Consider the following 21,102-nt stretch of genomic DNA (forward strand, 5'->3'; position numbering starts at 1 on the left):
CAGGGTAGGTGGCCTCCATGCAAGCAGCAGACGGTGCAGGGTGCTGCTCATGTGGCCTGGAGCATTTTGCTTGTGAGCTGTTTTCCTCCCAAGCCGGGTTATTGATGCAGCTGTTATTGTAGGGGTGGGAGGCTCCATCCACCCTGCTCTGAGGAAAACAAGCCCCAGAGAGCAGCGTGTGTTTATGCTGCTTGGCAATACAGCATAGCTTTGCCTGCAGGTCTTTCATGCTGGAACCAGTGCATAGCAGGGAGGTCAGGGTGCTTTCACGCTTCACCCATTCATTTGGCGATAAGCAATTTCTGAGGCAACATGACCAAAGTGTGAAATCCCTGTTAGCTAGAGCTGAACTGCTGCTGCCCCCCAGGGGCCCTGATGGGAGACACACCCAGCTTAGGCCTGCTTTAGTGGGAACCATTTGTAAAGCAGCACTGGAAAGGGCCCCCCCCAGCTTGGCCAACCTTGTCTGGGGTGAGTCTCTGTTGTAGGATATGTATATAGTGACTGAGTGTAACCCAGGGGGGAATGGGCTAAGGCAGGCCCCCCATGGGGCCAAAGTGGCTCCAACTTTGAGAAGAAATGAAGTTGTAAGAAATGCAGGGCTCCCTCTCAGAGGGAGTCCTTAATAAACTTTTTTTGCCCATTGGCTACTGTAGATTTTGGCCTCCAAGGACCTTAATGAATAGTGGCATATCAGTGATGCTGCCTCCCTCCCAACCCAACTCCCCTTCCACTGGAGCCCAGGCTGCTCCCACAGCTTTGCCAATAAAGGCTGCTGAGGGGCAGGCAGCCTCAAGGGCGCTGTCCCACATCCCCACACACCTAGCCATTCCCAGGGGGAGAGGGGTGCACTATCAGCACAGTGACAAGGACACCAGTGTGAAGAGCTTGCCCCCCTGCCCCAGTCTGGCTGAGTTTCCCCTGCAGTGACCTGCCCCACATAAGCACGGCCTCCCTGCAGCACCTGCGTAAGGCTATGCTGGCAGGAAGAGGGGAGTGTGGGGCACGTGCTCACAGGAGCAGCCCCAGCCCTGATACTGGACACACCCACAGCCAGTTTTGGCTCAGTACAGGCCAGGGGCCAGCCATCTCCAACCACACAAATGGCCAGCCTGGGTCCTTGGTGCAGCCCCTCTTCCTTGGCACGCAGACACAGCACAGATGAGGTCCCTCCAACCTCTGCAACAAACTTTATTAGTCACATTTTTGGGCCAACATCTTAGCCTGGCTTTACAAGTTACATCAAATCAGCAAGGGAGCCTGGCACATGTAGTGTCCCTCCCACCCCAAACCCAGGCTTGCACCCCCATCCCAGAGCCAGCAGCAGGCCAAACCCAGGGCATGAGAGAGCCCCCTCGCTCCAGCTACCAGCCATTGCGTTCAGCAGTAAACAGCTCTCCGGGCTGTTATCAGAAAGGGCTGAGGCGAACCTCCCCCCCTACAGCGTCACTAGCCCTGTGCATCTGCTGCAGCTCCCGCGGGAAAGCACAGCCAGGAGCTACAGCACAGGCACTGACAGCAGGGCCTCCTGGGGCTTTTGCACTTGCTGCTCCGGCAGGGCAGGACCGGGACCAGGGGGGTGCCTTCAGCTCGATGCTGGGGATTCCACCACCCCTGTGCAGCATGCAGGGACCTGACACACAGGCGCCAGCTGTGACAGCCACTCTGCATTCCTTTGCTGTGCTACAGGCCTGGGCCAAGACAAGGGGCTCAGCTGCTTCCCCCTAGCAGGTGTGTGACCCTAGCACCAGGAGACCTGCCCCTCTTAGGCCCCTGCCTCCAGGACTGGGGACTGTGAGGGGCTGGCAACTGGAGCCAGTGTCAGCATGTCCTGGTCCAAGCCCTTTCCTTTAGCCAAGCCCCAATGCCTCGCTGCAGAGTGGCAGCTAAGTGGCCACAACACCCAGACTCTGGGCTTTCCACCTTGACAGCAGCAGCCCCATACAGCTTGGCAGCATTGCCTCAGCTTGGCCCTCTGCCCCCTGCAGCTGACAGGTGCTCACAGGGACAGTTATCAGGGAGCAAGCTGAGCCTCTGGCTCTTGGTGTGGCCTGAGGCAGCCAGCATCTCTCCTACCCGTTAGCACTAGCACCAGCCCTAACAGTGACCAGACCCCGCAGCACATAGAGCAAGAATTAATCAATCAATAGCCTAGAGCCAGTGCCTGCCCTTCCCAGCACCGCAGCAGTGCTGGGCTGACCTGTCAGCGAGCCCCTACTGCCAAGTCCTCCCCGCCCCAAAGGGGGAAGAGGCAGCCGCCCCAGAAGGACGGGCTTGGCCCTGCCTCCTTTTCCCCTTTAAGCAGAAATTTCCCTCTTGGTCAGTGAGCACTATGGCCGTGCTGGTGTGACTGGGCTGGGCAGAAGCTGCTACTGCATGTCCAGCTTGGCCTCCCACACAGGCATCTGTGGCCCTTCCAGGGTCCAGCAGAGCTCTGGCCCCGCTGGAAGCTGCTACGGTGCATGCACAGCCATGCTCATCTCACCATCACACAAAGCAACCCCCCCCTCCCCTGGAGGTACTCCAAGAGGACTGGGAGCCAGTGCTCTCCTTGTGACTAGTAAAGTGCAACGGCATACAATGGCAGTGCCCTCTCCCCACCCACACCCGCAAGCTAATAGCTGAACCTGGCAGAGGCTTAGCCCAAAGGGCTTGTGACAATGATACTCACTAAACATTCCTCATGATAAGTGAACCAGGGAGGCTGAGCTCAACCACCACTGCTCCCCCCAGAAAGAAGGGCTGCAGAGCCAGTGAGCTCTGTGGAGACCAGCCTGAGGCAGTGGCAGAACCTTGCACTGAAGAGTGAGAGAAGGGGCTCAGTGGGGGGCAGGCTGCACTGGGACCCTGGGAAAGCTCTTAGCCAAGATGGAACCAGCCACTTCAGCGCAATGGGGCAGGAGACTGTCGTCCCAACAGCGAGATCAGCTTCCAGGCCAAGAACCCCAGTGCATGTGAGAGCCTCCTGCCCAGACAGAGCAGCCCTGGCAGCTTCTGGCCACTAGCACTGCAGTTCTTCCCACAAAATATCCAGACTGGCACTTGGGAAACATGTGAGAGCTTGTGCAAAGGTCACGGACCCAGCAGGAGAGCGAGCTCCCAGGCTCCAGCCAACAGACATCTCAGCAGCTCAGGCTCTTCCTCTCAGGGGCACTAATTGCTCTGTCACAGCTGCAGTTCCTATGCTACACAGGCCAGAGGAGGACAGCACTGAGCCCTTCTGCCATGGCCTAAACCTGGGAAATTCTCACCTCTTGGCCCCACAGAAGTCAAGGCTCAGCATTCTGGGACCTAGGCCCACAGCTCGAGAGGGGTGGTGATGCCTGAGGCAGGCAGGATAGTGTGTGTATGTGGTGGTGGTGGGGTGTGGGGGGTTGGAATGAATCCTCTGACGCAGTGAGTGTGTGGTGTTGGAACTAACCCTGGTCTCTGCTCAGGGGAGCCAGGTGCACGTTCCAGTCCCATCAGCTGAGTGCAGGGAGGTAGGAAGCCAGCCCAGGCCTGCAGAGCTCAGGTGCAGACACCCCCTGCACTCTGCCCCGAGGCAGGCCATTCTGGAGGGCCTTGGCATGGGGTACAAAGGGAGAGTGACATGGCTCTGCCCCACCACAGGCAACTGCTGGAGGAACTAGCCAAAGCCTTTACAGGCAGAGGGGCTGGGGAAGAGCTTTCAGCAGCTCCTTCCCTGCTGTGACTCCTCCGCTGGGAGCCAGGCAGCAGGCCAAGCCAGGGAACTCAGCAAAGCCAGAGGACTCCACAGAGGGAGGCTATGAAAGGGTCAAATCAAATCTCACCAACAGAATACTGAGGGAATAGCTCAGACACCCAGCAGGGCTGGGCTCATCCCCTTCCACCCCTGCCAGGTTCAGCTAGAGCCAACCACCAGTTCTTCGTAGGCCTATGGCCCAGTGCGTGCAGACAACGTGGCATTCCTCGTGTGCTACGCAGCGAGGCACACGATCAGATGGGCTTGTACAGCAGAGTGGTGACATACTTCTTCTTGTAGCGGTGAGTGGCACTGAGCACCATTACACCATCCTGCAAGAGAACAGAGCTGAGTGCTAGTTATGTGGATCACAGATGCACCACGGCCCCAGGATACTTCAGTGCTGGGACAGTTACACAGATGCAGTAAGGGGAAGGGAGGGAGCGACAGCTCCTAGCCAAGATCCGAGATGAGGAGAGTCACTGAGACAGAGAACAGGGAGCTGTTGCTAGCACCAGCAGTTGCAGAGACTGCTCTTGTGCTGGCTAGACTGCAAGAAGGCAGAGAGAAAGGTCAGTGCTAGAGGAGCAGAGGAATCCGAGAGCGGCACAGAAAGACGAGCAGAGACAAGTCCCTGGAGATAAATTCCAAGATAGATCCTGATGGCCATGCAAGGAGGCTGTGGATGACAGGAGGGTCTGGTAGCAGTGCTCTGGGCAAGCTGGAAGGCAGCAGCATCTGGCACTAGAGCTGTCGGAAGTTTTCCGACAAAAACTACACATCCTGGGAAAATGCCTATCGGCACAGTGAATCTGGCTGAATCGGTTACCGATTTAACTAAACACATGCAGGTCTCCCTACTCCCTCGCAGGGGGTGCAAAGGCAGAGTGCCAGGCTGCTCTGCCTCCCTGCCCCCAAGCTCCAGTGAGGGTGGGACAGATGAGAACCTTCCCTGAGAGCTGCCCAAAACGTTCTGCATTGATTCACCCCAAATGGAGTCTTTGGAAATACCAGGGGGAACTACAGGGTATCAATGGAAGTGACAGCGAAGCACAGCACCTGCAAGCTGTGATGAGCAGGGGTCAACAGGCACCTGGGACCAGTGGGAGGGGCTGGGGAGTTCAGGAAGACAGTGGAGCCCATGTGAGACTGAGCTGGGCAGACCGACAGAGCCGTGTTTGAAGCTGTTGCTTTTGCCCCAGAGAAGTGCTGTTCTCAGAGACAATAGTGAAAACCTTCCACAAGGCAAGCAGGGCGCAGTCAGGGTCTTCCAGCCTTCCAACCCCAGCCACCCAGGGTGACGGCAGAGCCCCCAGCCAGCCGCCTCGCCTCCTCCCCTCCTATGGCGCAGCAACAGCAGCTAGGCCAGCTGCAGGGACAGACTTTGGGAAGCCAAAGCCGCATGCACCTCACCATCAATCCCAGAGTGAGCCTTGCAGCTTCCTCAGTCACTCAGCTCTGGGCTGGCACTCTGCCTGTTTGCCAGTTTCTGTATTGCCAGGGGCGTGCAGGGGTGTCTGCCCAGTAAACAAACCCACAAAATTAACCCGTAATTGACAATCCCTTTGGCTGGTGGGCAGATTCCAGCTACCGCAGAAGCTCCATAACTCAGGCTGCGATGCGATTTGTACATAAGCAGGATTCAGACAGTTCCACTTTTCAGAGTGTGTATTTTAATAGGAAGGACAGAGTAGAACAAGGTTAGAGGCCAATGTGGAACAAGGGAGCCAGGCTGGAACTGGACTAGGCAGCAGGCCAGGGAGCCCCACTGCCTCTCCAGCCCCCGTGATCAGCCTCCACGGTCCTACACCCTGGTCCACCTTGAACCACTAAAGTTTGCCAGTGCCAACTGCTTCAGTGCCCCCTGGTTCCCTCAACAGAGGGGCTTACTACAACAAACTGTAGCCCACTTAACCCCCTCTTTTTGTCCTATGACTGCAGGAATATTAACAGGCCACTCTACCTGGTATGGTCCCTTACAATATATGCTACCTATGCTAAACAATCTGTTCCACTTTGCATTTAGCAGTGATGCTCCCTTTTCCAGACCTGAAGAAGGGCCCCGGGATTTCTCTACACAGCAAAGACAAACTTGTGGCTGGCCCATTGCAGCCAGCTCAGGCTGTGCATCCGTTTCATTGCTGTGTAGACTTCAGGGCCACACATCACAACACCCTGTAGCAGCAGGAGAAGATCATAAAAGCAGGAGCCTCTCCTAGGCCCTCACAGGTGAAGTAGGTACCCCGCCATGTGACCACCACTTACCTTAATGGAGAGTGCGTAGAGGTGGTTGAGCATGACATGGTTGGGCTCTGGTAGAAGAGCTGGGTCACACTAGAACAAGGAGAAGGGTCAGTTTACAGAGGCGAATGGGAACTGGGAGCAGCAGCCACAGACAGGCTCTCCATGCGGAAACAACTCGCAAACACCAACCCCAGGCCATTTTAGGGTGTGCAGGAATCAGTCATGTCAGTGGACATTAGACTTACACTCTGGATTTTAGCAATGTTCTACTGTCTAGAGCAAGGATGGAGTTCAGGCTTTGCACCACAGAGAGCAAGGAGTCAACACAGAGCAGAGGTACAGCCTGCTTTGACCAGCACACAGCGAGGGCTGTCTGCTTGGATTGAGATAGAAGACCCCAAAGTGGGTCACAACCTTGTTTCATTGGGTCACCAGGGCTGGCATTAGACTTGCTGGGGCCCACGGCCAAAGCCCGAGTCCAAGCCCCACCACCCTAGGTGGCAGGGCTCAGTTTACAGGCCCCCAACCTGGGGCTGAAGCCCTTGGGCTTTGCCCCCCCCCCCCCCAGCTGGGGCGGCGGGGCTCAGGCTTCGGTCCCCCATCCTGGGGTTGTGTACTAATTTTTGTTGTCAGAAGGTGGTTGCAGTGCAATGAAGTTTGAGAACCCGTGGAGTACTGCATGCTGAGATCCATGATGCCCTCAGGCTGTACAGGTAGGAGGACTGCAGCAGGACATGTTGCAGAACTTTGGGGGGCACCCTCTTGCCACCTTTGCTCTTACTGCAGAGCCTCTTAGCGTTCAGCACAAACTCCCCTGCTTGCTCCACACCCAGCTATGTGCCCACTCAGAGGGCGAGGCTGCTACTCACAGAGATGTTGGTGTCCTTGTTGAGAATGACTTGGAGGAGGTGAGGAGGGAGGATGGGTGGGGATTTGAAGCGCTCCTCCGGTCGATACACATACATTTCCTGGCCATAGAGTCCTGGTGGGGAGCTAGACAGGTCTACAAAACACCAAGGAGATGTGAAGGGAAGTGTCAGAAGCTTCATCACTTGAGACGAATTTAAGTGAGTCTGGACAAAGCTCTAGTGACATCTGCTGAGGCCCCCAGGCATGGACTAGAGGGACACAGCAGGGTCTTTCTAGCACTGGCTTCTTTAATTAACCCTGGATTGGCACTGGGCTGCAAGTCCAAGAGAGCAGACATGTGCAACAGAACATCTCAACTCCATGGCCTTGGCAACACCTTCTGCAAGCAGTGGCTTCCAATGGGGATACATCTAGGTGCCAGGACCATACTAAGGGGCTGCACTGAAGGGGTTATTTGAGAGTCACATTGCACTTATTTCCCACTCTAGCATAAGTCTCTGTATAACAGTGTTTTTCAAATAGTGCGTTGCGGCATGTAACACGCTGGGTTGCCTTGCTCTGGTCAGCACCACCAACTGGGACGTTAAGAGTCCCATCAGGGGTGCTGCCCAGCTGAGGCAGGCTAGTGCCTACCTTTTCCAACACTGAGCTGTGCCCCGGAAACGGCCAGCAGCGGGTTCGGCTTCTAGGCAGGGGGGCTATGGGGCTCCACACGCTGCCCCTGCCCCAAGCACCAGCTCCACACTCCCATTGGCCAGGGGAGGGGTGAGGGTGAGGCACCGGTGGGCGAGAGTTGCGTGGATCGGCTCGCGCACCTCTGCCTAGGAGCCAGACCTGCTGATGGCCACTTCCAGGGTGCAGTGCAGTCCATGGTGCCAGGACAGGCGGGAAGCCTGCCTTAGCCCCCCCCCGCTGCACCGCTGACCAGGAGCCACCGGAGGTAAGTCCGCACCCCAATCCCCTGCCCCAGGCCTGAGCCCCCCCAAACCCAGAGCCCCTCCTGCACCCGAAACCCCTCATCCCCAGCCCAGAGCCCTTACCCCCTCCCGCACCCCAACCCCCTGCCCCAGCCCCCCAAACCCAGAGGCCCTCCTGCACCCCAAACCTCTCATCCCTTATCCCCAGCTCTGTTGGGTTGCGGGCATAACAATTTTCTTCAACTGGGTCCCCAGAAGAAAAAGTCTGAAAACCACTGCTGTGTAAGATGTATCAGCAGCAGCAGATGGGCTTCTCAAATGATCTACATCAGAGGTGGGCAAACTACAGCCCGTGGGACCCTCCTGCCCACAGGACCCTCCTGCCCGGCCCCTGAAATCCTGGCCCGGGAGGCTAGTTCCCGGCCCCTTCCCTGCTGTTCCCTCCCCTGCAGGCTCAGCGTGCAGCACCGCTGGCGCAATGCTCTGGGCGGCCTGGCAGTGCAGTTGCAGAGCTGCGGCCTGACCCGGTGCTCTGGGCGGCACGACTGTAGCGCCGCCAGCCATCGGTGCTCCAGGCAGCGCAGTAAGAGGGCAGGGAGCAGGGGAGTTCGAGGTGGTGGTCAGGGCTGTGCACTGGAGTTGGGGCAGTCAGAGGGCAGGGAGCAGGGGAGTTCGAGGTGGTGGTCAGGGCTGTGCACTGGGGTTGGGGCAGTCAGAGGGCGGGGAACAGGGGGGCTGGATAGAGAGCAGGGAAATTCGAGGTGGTGGTCAGGGGTCGGGGCAGTCAGAGGGCAGGGAACAGGGGGGTTGGATGGGGCAGGGGTCCCGGGGGTGGGGGGGCAGTCAGGAAGAAGAGGAGGGCTTGGATGGGGCGGCAGGGGGAAGTTAGGGTGGGGAGTCTGGGGGTGGTCAGGGGACAGGGAGTGGTGGATGGGGCAGGAGTCCTGGGGGAGCCATTAGGGGCCGAGAAGTGGGGAGGGGGTGGTGGTGGTCAGGCCACGCCTGGCTGTTTGGGGAGACACTGCCTTCCCTAACCAGCTCTCCATACAATTTTGGAAACCTGATGTGGTTTCCAAAAAGTTTGCCCACCCCTAATCTACATGATTCGCTGCTGCAGGACTCCCTGACGCACGACTGAATTACCAGTAAGTGATCCCGGGTCAACCTAGCACAGCTGGCACCTGGAGAGGTAACCCAGTGATCTTTGCTGCAATGTGAGCACAAAGAAAGTGGGAGGTTTTCTACACATATTACTACTAAAACAATTAACTCTAATCCTAAACCAGCCAGACGATGATGCACAATGGAAGCTTCTGGTCCCAGCAGGGCTGTAAGATATATAGATGTCAAATATGTCTTAGATATATATTGATAATAGGTTATTATTATAGCCCTCTCTCTGCTTACCTACCCAGGAAGCAATCACCCTATTCTCCCTCATCTTCACAGCAACCAGGATTACCACCATGCACCCCCATGCACATCCCAAACTGGAGCCTCCTCATGGAGCAATAAAGCATGGAAATCAATATGCACATCACCACAGGGGGACATCTTGTTGGGAGTTTCAATTAAACTAAAGGTTGAATTGCACAGTTCCCAGGAAAGGAGAGTTCCTAGACAGGAAATTCTCATGATTTGCATGTGGTGAGAATTCCCATCTGACTGGAAATTAAGAACCAGAGACGTGTGTAGAACGCAAATTGAAATCAGCTAGGAAGCTTGTGACCAAAAAAGTAGATAGCAACTCCCCAACGTGTAACTTTGGAATATCAAAAGAAATCGCTTGAAGAGGGAGAAATTCCAGTCAATAGTCTGGGTTAGTACAGAAATGCATTATTTGAAATGAATCAAACATAAAAAGCCTCCAATAAGAAAGAGATTGAAGATATTTGTTATATACAGGCACCATCTACTGTATACTAACAGAGGCAGAGAAACCAAAAACTGAAATCTGAGCACTAAGACTGGCCAGTGTCAAAAAAAAAAAAAAAAGTTTTGGCCTCCTCCAGTGGACCCCAAAACAAGGCATATAAACCTGAGGCTACTGTATATACCTGTAATGCATGGCTAGAAAGGGTTAAACATCCTGCAAAATAAATAACCCATAGAAGACATGTGGGGAAGATAATGTTTGTGTTTTTGTATGAGTAGGGTCAACAATGTAATCAATAGTCCCTGTCTATGCTGTATTCTGATCATTCAGAGGTCAAAAGAAGATCCTATCATTTAAATGAATTGTAAACACGGGATATCTTGGTATTCATCTCTCTTTGAAATGTACCGTGAATGGTGGAGGAACAAGCAAATGGCCTTATATTAATTCATATAGCTAAATACCGGCGATGGACCTCCTTCAAAGTCATCCTAATTACCTTTTGTTCCCCGAGGAAATCCCAACTTGTCAAAGAGGACATGAAATTGTATAAAAGATCCTTGGATTCTGATTCTGTCATCTCAGATCTACTTAGGCTTCGTCAGGGGAAGTTCGAGTCGCAAGACTGAGGTCCCAGTTATGCTGGTACGCCCTGAATGTGAGATTTGGACATTGGACTATAACCTATGAACTATCTGCAACTACAAAGCTCACCATCTCTGCTATGAATCTGCACTTCAGTGAATTGAACTCATGTCTGTATGTATGTTGATCTTTTAACCATACTTTCTCTCTCTCTCTCGTTTTTTAATAAATTTTAATTTAGTTAATAAGAATTGGCTGTAGTGTGTATTTGGGCAAGATCTGAAACATTCATTAACCTGGGAGGTAATGTGTCCAATCCTTTGGGATTGGTAGAACCTTTTCTTTTATATGATGAAATAAGATTTAAAGAAATTTTCATCATATTTGACGTGGGTACCTGGATGGAGGCCTGAGGCTGGATCACTTTAATGGAAGTGTGTTGTTTGGACATCTGAGTAACCAGTAAGGTAATAAAAAAGCTGTTTTATGCTGGCTTGGTAAATCTAAGTACTGGAATATCCACCAGCTTTTTGGGGTTTGGCTGCCCCGTTTTTTGCCATTCACCCTAACTGAGTGACCATAGGTGGCCCCCACTAGGGCCCCGGTCACAGTACCCAAAGCTAGCTGTACCCCTGTAGACACTCTCTCCCACCCCCCTCTCCAGAGTTACAGGACAAAGGAGTTGACTAAACCCACAAAGACGCTGCAGAATCCAGAAGTGCTACTGATGCTTGGACCGACAGCATGGAAAAGACTCCCCCCGACCCCAGGGTTACCGGACTAAGAAGTGATGAGATTGTATTTCAGGGATTGTATTTCTTTCTGCTCGTTAGCATAAACAACAGAGTCACCAGAGTCACCTTGTTAGGTCCACACTCTTTTTAGTGAGACCTCAAGTAACTATATTTTGGCATTTAATGAACTAATGTTATATGTATCTTCCCATTTGTCAACTCCACAAATTGGCCTAAGAGACTTAAAACAACTTTAAGCAATTGCGCTTGATATTTTAAACTAGAACCCCTCATACCAAACAATTCCAATAGCAGTGACCACAGTGTGCCCTAGGACCAGTGCACTCTTATTCCTTGGAGAAGTCCCAGAAGCATGATCATGTGGGTGAGATTCCGTGGCCTGCATTGTGCAGGAGGTCAGACTAGATGATCATAATGGTCCCTTCTGACCTTAATATCTATGTATTACAGAGACTAAAGAATTGATAACTGATGATTGTCAGAAAATATCAGAAGAAATTTTGGTGATTTGTATTGTTCCTCACACTGGTTAATGTTAATTACATGACTGCATGCGTATTTTGTGTTCAGTACATGCCTAAGTTATTGCTTGTATCTACATTTGGTTGATAAATTGTTGATTGTCCATTTATGTGGTTCTGGGTGAATTAATAAACTGCCAATTGGTTAAAAGCACCAAGTGTCCTGGTTGGAGAAACCCTGTCCAAGGTAAAAGTGATAAAATTAGTAAGCCAGTGCTCCTTGGACTCACTAAAAAGGGGTTATCCTAATTAAATTCCATTCCAACACTGCCATAATGCTTAAAATTGGCAAATCTAGTGTGTTAGATTTCAGTTTTAAAAAACTCTGGCACCTCAGCACCTTCACACAACTGACCCCCCCATTCACACTTATAAGGCTCAGATCAGACAACTAAATCACTCGCACTTACAAGACACTCAGACAGCAAGCTCTTCAGAGTGTGTGCATTGCACAGCATTGGGTCCTTGGGCAATGGTGCAATATAACAACAAACACTACTCCTCACAGCTGCGTGTCAGGCTCCCACGCAGCTGTCAGCTGGAGTTCCAACTCAAGGAGCTCATTCCCCTTCGGTGAAATCAGTGTCATAGGAGCTCTGAGCAAGTCTTGAAGGAGGAAAGAGGCATGTGTCACAGTCAATGTCAGCACGCACGGAGTGCCATGAGAAATTTACCTCGACACGAAGTCTCTGAGCTCTCCAGAGAATCCACCTTTAATGCATCAAATACCTCGAAGTCAGACTTCTTGACGTGAATCAGATTGTTAATGGTGCCCATTTGGCTGGTGACCACAGGCTGAAATGAAAAGTGAAGACAGTGATCTACCTCCTACCTACCTACATCCCCTTCCCACTGACACACTCACACTCTTCCCAGCCCTCTCTCCCCCACCTGCACATGGACAATCACACATCTCATTTATCTATCCCCCTGCTACAGTAGCACATACATCACCCATCCGTGTGTCAAACCAAGAGGCAGAGGTAGAGCAGATAACCCACAAGAGCTGCCCAAGGCTCAAGAGACACTATGTTGAAGAATGCCCTGCTAGACTCTGGGATGCAGAAGTTTCAGACTCTTATCTAAATACAGGAGCTCACAGGCATGCCTCATTAGCATTTTCTCACTGTTCACACCCTTTCGCTTTCCAATTACTCTCAATTTTGGCAATCTATGCAACTCCACCCCCACACTCTGCTTTAATAATCCTCTTCTGTAGGCCCATCCTCCTACCAGCAGATAACTAGATTACTATGCCCCTTTATCAGCTGTAGGCATCACTTCTGAGTGAGAAGATTAAGGGAACCAGATGCCCTAGTCTGGATGGTTACACTGAAACTGGTTGAAAGGAATTCTGGTCCCCAACTGCCCCTTTTAACACTGTTGAGGGTCACCAGATGATCTAGAGTAGGGTTACATGATCTGTTTGAGCATGGAGCTAGGCCCCAGAAGGAATAAATCAGTGGAACTGGCATCTTATTTCCCATCCCTACCCCTCCTCACCCTACAATGTCCCCCAATCCCTTCCTGCTCTCTGCACCTCTGCCCAGGCAATGTTAAAGAAAAATGCCTTAATTTTAATTTCAAACCCAGAGTGCTGCATGAGGGACTCAAGGCCACAGGGAGGAATCTGGTGTAATGCTAGTCCTAAGAAGCAAGGGGCTGGGACATGGAATCAAGCGATGGATGCAGAGAGGCTATTCCATTAGCTACATGCACAGAAATGCTTATGGGGTGAAACAGCCTCAACGTGTTTCCAGAGTATAGAGAGGGACAATCAGTGCCGCACGAGTCAAAGCAGGGTGAGGGCTGCTGGTGCTGTACCATCCTAGCCAATGAAAGAAAATGTTACAGCAGAAGCAGGGAGGATAGACTGAACTAGCCTAGGGCATGGGGTGCACACTGCATTTCCGCAGCGCTGAGGCAGCATACTGAGCCTAAGAGGAGCACTCACTTTGTCTCTGGGGAGAGAAAACAGCTGAGAGTTACCTCTGAAGGGTCATGAACCCACTGGCCATCCACAAAAAACTTGTACTGGTGCTCGCCCTCGGGCAGGTCCAGAATAGCAACAAAATCATTGTGGCTGAAAGGAGAGAGGAGAAGAACAAGACACAGTGTGTTACAGAAATAGCACCGCAGAAATTGCTCTTCCACAGGGTCACCGGACACAGCAATGGTTCCAGATAGTTCGAGCCTCCTAGTGCCTAAGCTCAGCTCACACAGATCTGATTTGGAAAGCACAGACTGAATTCCTGCAGTGCAAAGACAGCGGCTCTCAACCTTCCAGAGTCTGATTTTCCTTGAGTACCCCCAAGTTTCACCTCACTTAAAAACTACTTGCTTACAAAATCAGACATAAAAATACACAAGTTTCACAGCACACTGTTACTGAAAAATTGCTTACATTCTCAGTTTTACAAAGAATTATAAAATAAATCAATTAGAATATAAATATCGTACTTACATTTCAGTGTATAGTATATAGAGCAGTAGAAACAAGTCACTGTCTGTATGAAATTTTAGTTTGCACTGACTTCACTAGTGCTTTTTATGTAGCCTGTTATGAAACTAGACAAATATCTGGATGAGCTGATGTACCCCCTGGAAGACCTCTCTGGGGTATGTGTACTCATGGTTGAGAACCATTGTGCTAAGAGACACTCCGCATCGAGAGACATCTCAACACATCACAGACCAGTCCTACCCCACCCACCTACACCTGCCCTGTACATTCACACACAACCTGAACCAACACCACACACATACAAATGTATGCACTGGATGAGGGCATGCTTGTGGCACAGCTTGGATAATTAAGGAACTTGCCAAAATTTCTAAATTCTATCTTAGAATTGTTTCGCTTGGACTGCCCCAAGCAGTCCCATAATGCCACTGGAAGATATGCTTGGAAGAATCCATATTCAACGATCTGTAGTTCCATGTTGACACCAAAATCATCTGCCCAGATTGGTATAGAACTGGGGAAGTTAGCATGGTTTTGTTACCAAGACTAAGTCCTTGAATTAATTGAACTCATTTATTACTTCTTGAAGATAGCAATGTCTCAAGTGGAGTTCAGTTTTTGACACTGTAGACTTTATAACCAACTTTATTTCACTTGCTGTAATTTTGTTGGTTTTCAAAGCTATTTTGGCTAATAAAACCATAAAAATTCACCAGTCCATACTTCAGCTAAGGAACACAGCCCCGAAGAACAGTGAGAAATCTAGTAGAGGGAACTGGTTAAATATAAAACACTTTGGTTAAATAATTTATCACCCCTCTTCCTCAAGTTATTGTGACTTGCACATGCAAAGGCTTCCCAGAGAGAGGAAATACCTTTTGATGAGTGGGATCTTGGCACTCCAGTTGTTGAAGGACCCAGAGATGAAGACCTCCTTGCCTCCATCAGCCCAGCGGATGACAGTGGGACGAGCCTGCTGTGAAGGCTTTACTGACTCTTCCAGATCATGCTGCCATGACATAAACTCCTTCTCCCCAGCAAGCTGCATGAAGGAAACAAGAGCCATCCCACAGCCTAGCCAAGGTGCAGATACAGCAGGGATCAGGGCTAGCTCTCCAGTCACATTGTTCCCCCATAGCCCTTCAGCACACATCAGAGCTGGAGCAGCGCAGATTTTCCAGATCCACAATGCACCACAGATTACTCCATTTGTTGCCCCCCCCGACATCTACTCCAGTGCTTTGACTTCCTCTCCACTGCCCTCACCAACAACCTCTGTGTCCAAGACACAAGACCCCTTTGCCACCTCATGGATCTAGGCACTTACACAGCCCTCCTTGCTGTAGAATCCAAATGCCTCCGTTCCCACATTCCTTGATCTATGCACTGTCTTCAATAGGAGGATGACCCCCTTCTCCCCTAGACTCTGGAGTCTGAGATGCAGCATTGCACCTGGCATTACATTATTATTGCTCCACTTCAGACAACAGAGCTGAGAGAATTTACCCCAGCTGAGGACGTGCCCAAGTCATTTCCTGGTTTCTCAGTCCAAGCTAAATGACAGCCTTTGCATTGTGTCCTCTTCTCACTCTATTCTCTGGACCTTCTTCTAAATGGGCCCCTTTTCCTGCTACCCTTTGACTAGGAGCATTCTATACACACTGTATCACCCCTAAGCACTAACTGTAGTGGGGTATATTGTACACACCGCAAGGTAATTAGGCACTTACCAAATAAATAAATAAATAAATAAAAGACAAATGTCATTGACTCAGATCTGCTAGAAAATTAGCTCAGCAGAGCTGCCAATATGGTGACATGTATCATTGGTTATTATCCTGTAAGGATGGGGAATAGGACAGAGAGTTCAGCCCATACCTTGGAGTCAAGGGTGCTGAAAACATTGGGGTCATCAGTGCTGCCCACCATGATCTTGTGGGGATGATCCTTCGTGGAATGGGTGCTACTGGCTCCATCGGAGCGGTGAGATTTGGAGCCATGGCGTTCCCCAGACAGTCGATCACTAGTGGTGTTTCCCATGGCAGCTCTGCACCTGACTGAAGGAAAGGGGAGAAAACACAATGCCCCAGTGCCCACTACATACCCACAGGCGGGAAGGGAGATCTCTTGGTTTTCCAACCCCCCACCCTCCATGTCAGCATAGATTGATTTCAATCCATCATTTAAGTTTTTCAAGCAACAAAACACTTCTGCCAAATGAATTATTTGCATGATGGTTAGTGGAATTTCCAGTCAGAATACTAGAACAGTTTTGCATTAATTCAAAATAATTATGTACCACAGCCAACAGAGATGTATTTTTAGAGCATCTTTCACCCTGAAGGATTCCAAAGGGCTTTGCAGACTGCACACAGAAACCCTACACCCAGCAAGAAAACACAGCCACACAGAGTGAAGGTAGCAGCTGTTTGACAGCCCGCAGCAACACTTCTTGTTATAAACTGTTGTGTAGGGAAGAAGAATCCTGTGCCTAATTGAAATTACAAGGAGACTTTAAGGAGACAGAATGGAATTACCCAAGATGGAATTTAGCTGCAATGTCCTGGCCAACACTGTGGTGCCTATGAGAAGCTTTACTATAAAAGGATGGGGACGCTGATACAGCACGGGCATTTACTAATCATTTACCAGCCACACCAACATCAGTTTCAGGACAGGAGCTGAACCACAGCAAAAAGCGGTTTGCAAAATTGACTGTTTTGACTTATAATCACTTAAAATCTCTCTTCTGTATTCATGATAAATGAAGGGGGGGACGGGACAGCTCCCTTTTATGGACACCCAGCCAGCCAGCTATAAAATCCTTCTTAGTAGCTGTTCTCTACTTGCTTTACCTGTAAAGGGTTAAAAGTCTCGCTGCTATGCACAGGTAAAGGAAGTGAGTGGGCACCTGACCAAAAGAGCCAATGGGAAGGCTAGAACTTTTTTTAAATTGAGAAAAAACTTCCCTTTTGTCTGTCTGTGGTTGTTCTCCCAGGGAGAAGGGGACAAAGCAGCAGTTATGTTGTAAGAAGCTTGGGCCAGGTATGAAAACCCATCAGTATCATACCTAGAAACTACTAATTTGAAACCCCAGATATGTAAGTAGATCAGGAAAAGTCTAGGAAGACGTGATTAGGTTTCTCTCTTTTATTTCTTTACAGCTTGTGGATTCCTCTGCGCTAACCGCAGGTGCTTTTGTTTTGCTTGTAACCTTTAAGCTGGACTTCAAGAAAGCTATTCTTGGTGATTAATCGTTGCATTTGCTCTTTTTTAAATCTAGCAATAGTCTGAGTACCCAGACGTATTTTCTTTTAATAAAATTTACTTTTTTTAAGAACAGAATTGGATTTTTGTGTCCTATGAGGTTTGTGCACATGTTGTTTAATTAGCCAGTGGCAACAGCTGATTTCCTTTGTTTTTCTTTCTCAGCTCTTCCCTAGATGGGGGGCAAGAGGGGGGTGGTGGTGGTGTGTGAAAGGGCTTGAGAGTACCCCACAGGAAGGAATTCTCAAGTGCGCCTTCCTGGGCTCTCAAAGGGGTTCTGCGCTTGGATGGTGGCAGCATTTACCAGTCCAAGGTCAGACAGAAGTTGTAACCTTGGGAGTTTAATACAAGCCTGGAGTGGACAGTATTAATTTTTAGAATCCTTGTGGGCCTCCACCTTCTGCACTCGAAGTGCCAGAGTGGGGAATCAGCCTTGACAGTAGTTAATAAGTTTGGTTGTTTATTCTACCTGAAGCAGTGTGTTTGGTTTGAAGCATGTCAGAGACTCCACTTGGGATAACAAGCCTTTGTTAAATTGACAAACTCATATAAGCTTGCAGCATTCAGCGGGCATAACTGGACACTGCAAGATGGAGGTTCCTAGGGTTGTGTCTGGGACCGGAGATATTGGCTAGTTAATTCGGTTGCACAATCCAAGCAGTGGCTGGCCAAAAGTGATCACTCACATAGCTGGGAACAGCTTACATGCTAGAGGCTGTGCGTGGAACAGCCTGGGAGTGGGGTTTCTCACAGTGGAGCAGGGTAAGGATGGCTCCCGGAGTCGAGGATTGGCATGACCTAACTGATCACCAGTCCAGATAACATGAGGGGAACACATCTTCTTGTAAGAAACTCAGCAGGCTCAGCAAGTTGCACAGATCTCTTTCGTTCTCTGACGGTCATCACACAGATTCCCAACAGCTAATTACTACAGAATTTTTGCTTTACCTAGTTAATTTTACAGTGCCATTCACATGCCTTGAATTCTACTATGTTGACAATCACAGATCTGCAGAGCAAGTCATGGGGACAGCAAGCAAGGAGTACCGTATTATTATTGGTGTTACTGTAGTGAATAGAAAAGGAGTACTTGTGGCACCTTAGAGACTAACAAATGCTCACGAAAGTTTATGCTCAAATAAATTGGTTAGTCTCTAAAGTGCCACAAGTACTCCTTTTCTTTTGCGGCTACAGACTAACCTGTAGTGAATAGTTGCTTTCCCCACAAAATTAAAATCTTCACTATTTGGAGAGAGCTTTGCATAAAAGACAAAGTTACTTGTTGACACTGGAGTTTTTGAAGAGAAGCTACATTTAAGTTGTTAGGGAAAACTATCCTTTAAAAAAAAAAATCTTTAAATTTCTTCACAAAGCAAAAAACCCCACCCAATTTACTATGTAGTTTTATAGAAAGTGACAAGGTACAGACTAACACTGATATTATTATCTTTAAGAGACTTAGCTGAATCACCCTACAGAGCAAGTGAATTTTGTCACCTACATAGCTGGTAAACAACAATTACATGACTTGATGTAACAAACAACAATAATAATAACAAACAGCAGTGAGAGAACATAGACCTGTAGTCAAACACATGTCAAGACAATTCAGGAACAAGCAGCTGTAATAGGATATTGTACACAGAAACAATATGCACTCGCCACGTTCAAGCATCCTAGGAGCATCCTTGGACATTAACTCTCACTTTGATATTATAAAGCTTTTAAAGGGGGAACAAACCAAAAAGCCAATCAATGAATTGCAATTTAGGGAGAAATTCTAGTCTCTCCAGGATTAAAACTGAAGCAAGACTTCCACCAAACTAGATTTTGACAGTAACTTCATCAAATCTATCTAATCCTACTGAAAATTTCACAGGAATTAATTTATAGGAAGGCAGAATTTTTCAGGAGATATAGGGTCCAAGATGGAAATGTGTTATTTTTTTGACTCCGCATAACTTCAAAACAGTTCAGATTAGTAAAGCCACATTTGTTCTAATAGTCAGTCCATCCCTTCTTTGTTATTAATAGTCTCTACATACAACTGCCTCTAGCCTGTTTTGTTGAGGACTATTTAGTTCTCAAGTGCTATTTTCAGGTATTTACAGTGTAAGGACATTTCTTGGTGTTCTGAACACATACCAATTTCAGGGATCTAGGAAGCATATGTAGCCCTGACCTGCAGGTTATAAAGCTCACACAGAGGACAAGCTTGTGCAGAGTTCCTAAGTATGTCCTGAATTCTATTTCCATCTCTTCCCCTGATTAGTCCTAATACTATTTACCCTTATATACCACTTTACAAACACTATTTACTTAGATCTCACTATAGTGCACAGAAGTAGATGAATGAATGTTTTATAGAGCACCAGTTGCTGTGATAAAGGTAAAGGTTAACTACCATGAACCACAATTACCAGACAGGGATGACTCAGAAAGCTTAAGGCCAACATTTCCAGACATATCAACTGTGGCTTTGTCTACACTAGAAAGGGTTCGCTAGTGTAATTATACAGGTACAGTTATACTGGCCAGCCCTCCTAGTGCAGTTTATCCTAGCAAAAGTTCTTCTGTAGCTATATCTTATCGTGATTCCTCAAATGAAACATGCTATACTTTCAAAAGGACTTTTTGGCATCTATAACTGCATCTATTCAAAAGCTTTTGCCAGCATAACTATGTCAGCAAAACAAACCAAAACCACCACACCCCTGACTGACATAGTTATGTCAACAAAAGTTTGAAGTGTAGACCAGGCCTAAAATTGGGTTTCTACTTTGAAACATGCCTGGATGCTCAGATGCTGAGCACCTGCAGCTCCCAGAGGCATCTGTACAAGTGCAGCACTTCTTAAAGTCAGTCTCAAGGTATCTCAGTTTGAGCACCCAAAAGTAGCAGGAGGTGGTTGCAGCACTGTCCCACCCCATGCACACGTTTACCTGCCCCTTTGCCCTATATAGACGGATGAGCCTCCTTCCATTTACCTGCTTTTACAGCCCCCATCACACTGGTATCTAAGCAGCACAAGCACTCAGGAGACCTGGGTTCAAGTCCCAGTTCTGCTGAAGGCCTGCTAGGTGACCTTGGGCAAGTCACCTCCCCACTCTCTGCTTCAGTTTCCCCATCTGTAAAAGATACTGACCACTTTTGCAAAGTGCTCTGAGGTGATGAAGAATGCTAGATAAGGGCTAGAGATTGTTATTAATGAGTTTACCCCCCTGTGAGGTGAGGAAAGGCAATCCCAGGTGGGGCATGGAGGCCCAGAGAGACTGAAGGACTGGCCCCAGATCACACACCCAGTCTGGAGTAGAGCAGAGAACTGATTCTTATCTCATACCCCAGGTCAGAGCTTCATCAACCAGCCAACCTCCCTCCTCCAGGCCTGGCCACCAGGGAGGCGAGGGGCGGCTCCCTCACAAGGCTTCATCTGCACCTGTTCGCAATGTGACACCCCGGGGGCCTGTTCCCACCCCCGCCAAGACGCGGGGGGCTTCCCCCACCCCCCGGGCACAGCAGCTTCACAGCCGCCCGCTAACGCGGCTCCACCCCACCGCCCGGCCCCAGGCTCCGCGGGCCCCCCCGGGGGCCCAGTCTCCCCAGTACCTGGCCTCGGCTCGGCCTCCGCCTCTCTCCTCTAAAATGGCGAGACGCCCCCGAGCCGGCGACGGCCGGCAGCCACTCTATGGCCGGGCTGGGAGACGCTCTGTCCAACTCCACCGGCTCCTCTATGGCCAGGGCAGGAAGCGGGACTTGGCTCTACGCCGATAACCTTGGACGGCCGCTCGCGCTGCTTCTTGGAACGGACACTCTATCTGCCCGGGGGAGGGCGGCATCTCTATGGCTCTACGAGCGGAGAGTAAGGCGTGCGGGTGCCCCCCCGCCCCGCTCCGGGGC

At 49.9% G+C, this 21,102-nt stretch overlaps 1 protein-coding gene across 1 annotated transcript; it reads right to left on the reverse strand.

Annotated features, from left to right (window-relative positions):
• Nucleotides 1–1,167: 1,167 nt before the first annotated feature.
• On the reverse strand, nt 1,168–21,087 carry PRKAB2 (protein kinase AMP-activated non-catalytic subunit beta 2). Its single transcript, XM_077824241.1, has 8 exons — nt 20,812–21,087; nt 15,817–15,995; nt 14,814–14,980; nt 13,464–13,557; nt 12,149–12,269; nt 6,820–6,953; nt 5,972–6,040; nt 1,168–4,038 (listed from the first exon to the last, which is right to left on the reverse strand). Exons 2-8 carry the CDS (start codon nt 15,976–15,978, stop codon nt 3,961–3,963), a joined length of 825 nt encoding a protein of 274 aa, XP_077680367.1. The 5' UTR covers nt 15,979–15,995; nt 20,812–21,087; the 3' UTR covers nt 1,168–3,960.
• Nucleotides 21,088–21,102: the final 15 nt, after the last annotated feature.

The sequence above is a fragment of the Eretmochelys imbricata genome, chromosome 8, assembly GCF_965152235.1.
Source record: "Eretmochelys imbricata isolate rEreImb1 chromosome 8, rEreImb1.hap1, whole genome shotgun sequence".
In the NCBI taxonomy this organism is placed as follows: Eukaryota; Metazoa; Chordata; order Testudines; family Cheloniidae; genus Eretmochelys; species Eretmochelys imbricata.

What these genes read in the sequence shown, in the direction of transcription:
- PRKAB2 (XM_077824241.1), bottom strand. Translation starts at nt 15,978, where the DNA reads ATGGGAAACACCACTAGTGATCGACTGTCTGGGGAACGCCATGGCTCC. An exon ending in ACAAGGACACCAACATCTCT is followed by an intron (nt 6,041 to 6,819) that starts GTGAGTAGCAGC and finishes TCCTTGTTCTAG; the next exon opens with TGTGACCCAGCTCTTCTACC. An exon ending in TCTACGCACTCTCCATTAAG is followed by an intron (nt 4,039 to 5,971) that starts GTAAGTGGTGGT and finishes GTTCTCTTGCAG; the next exon opens with GATGGTGTAATGGTGCTCAG.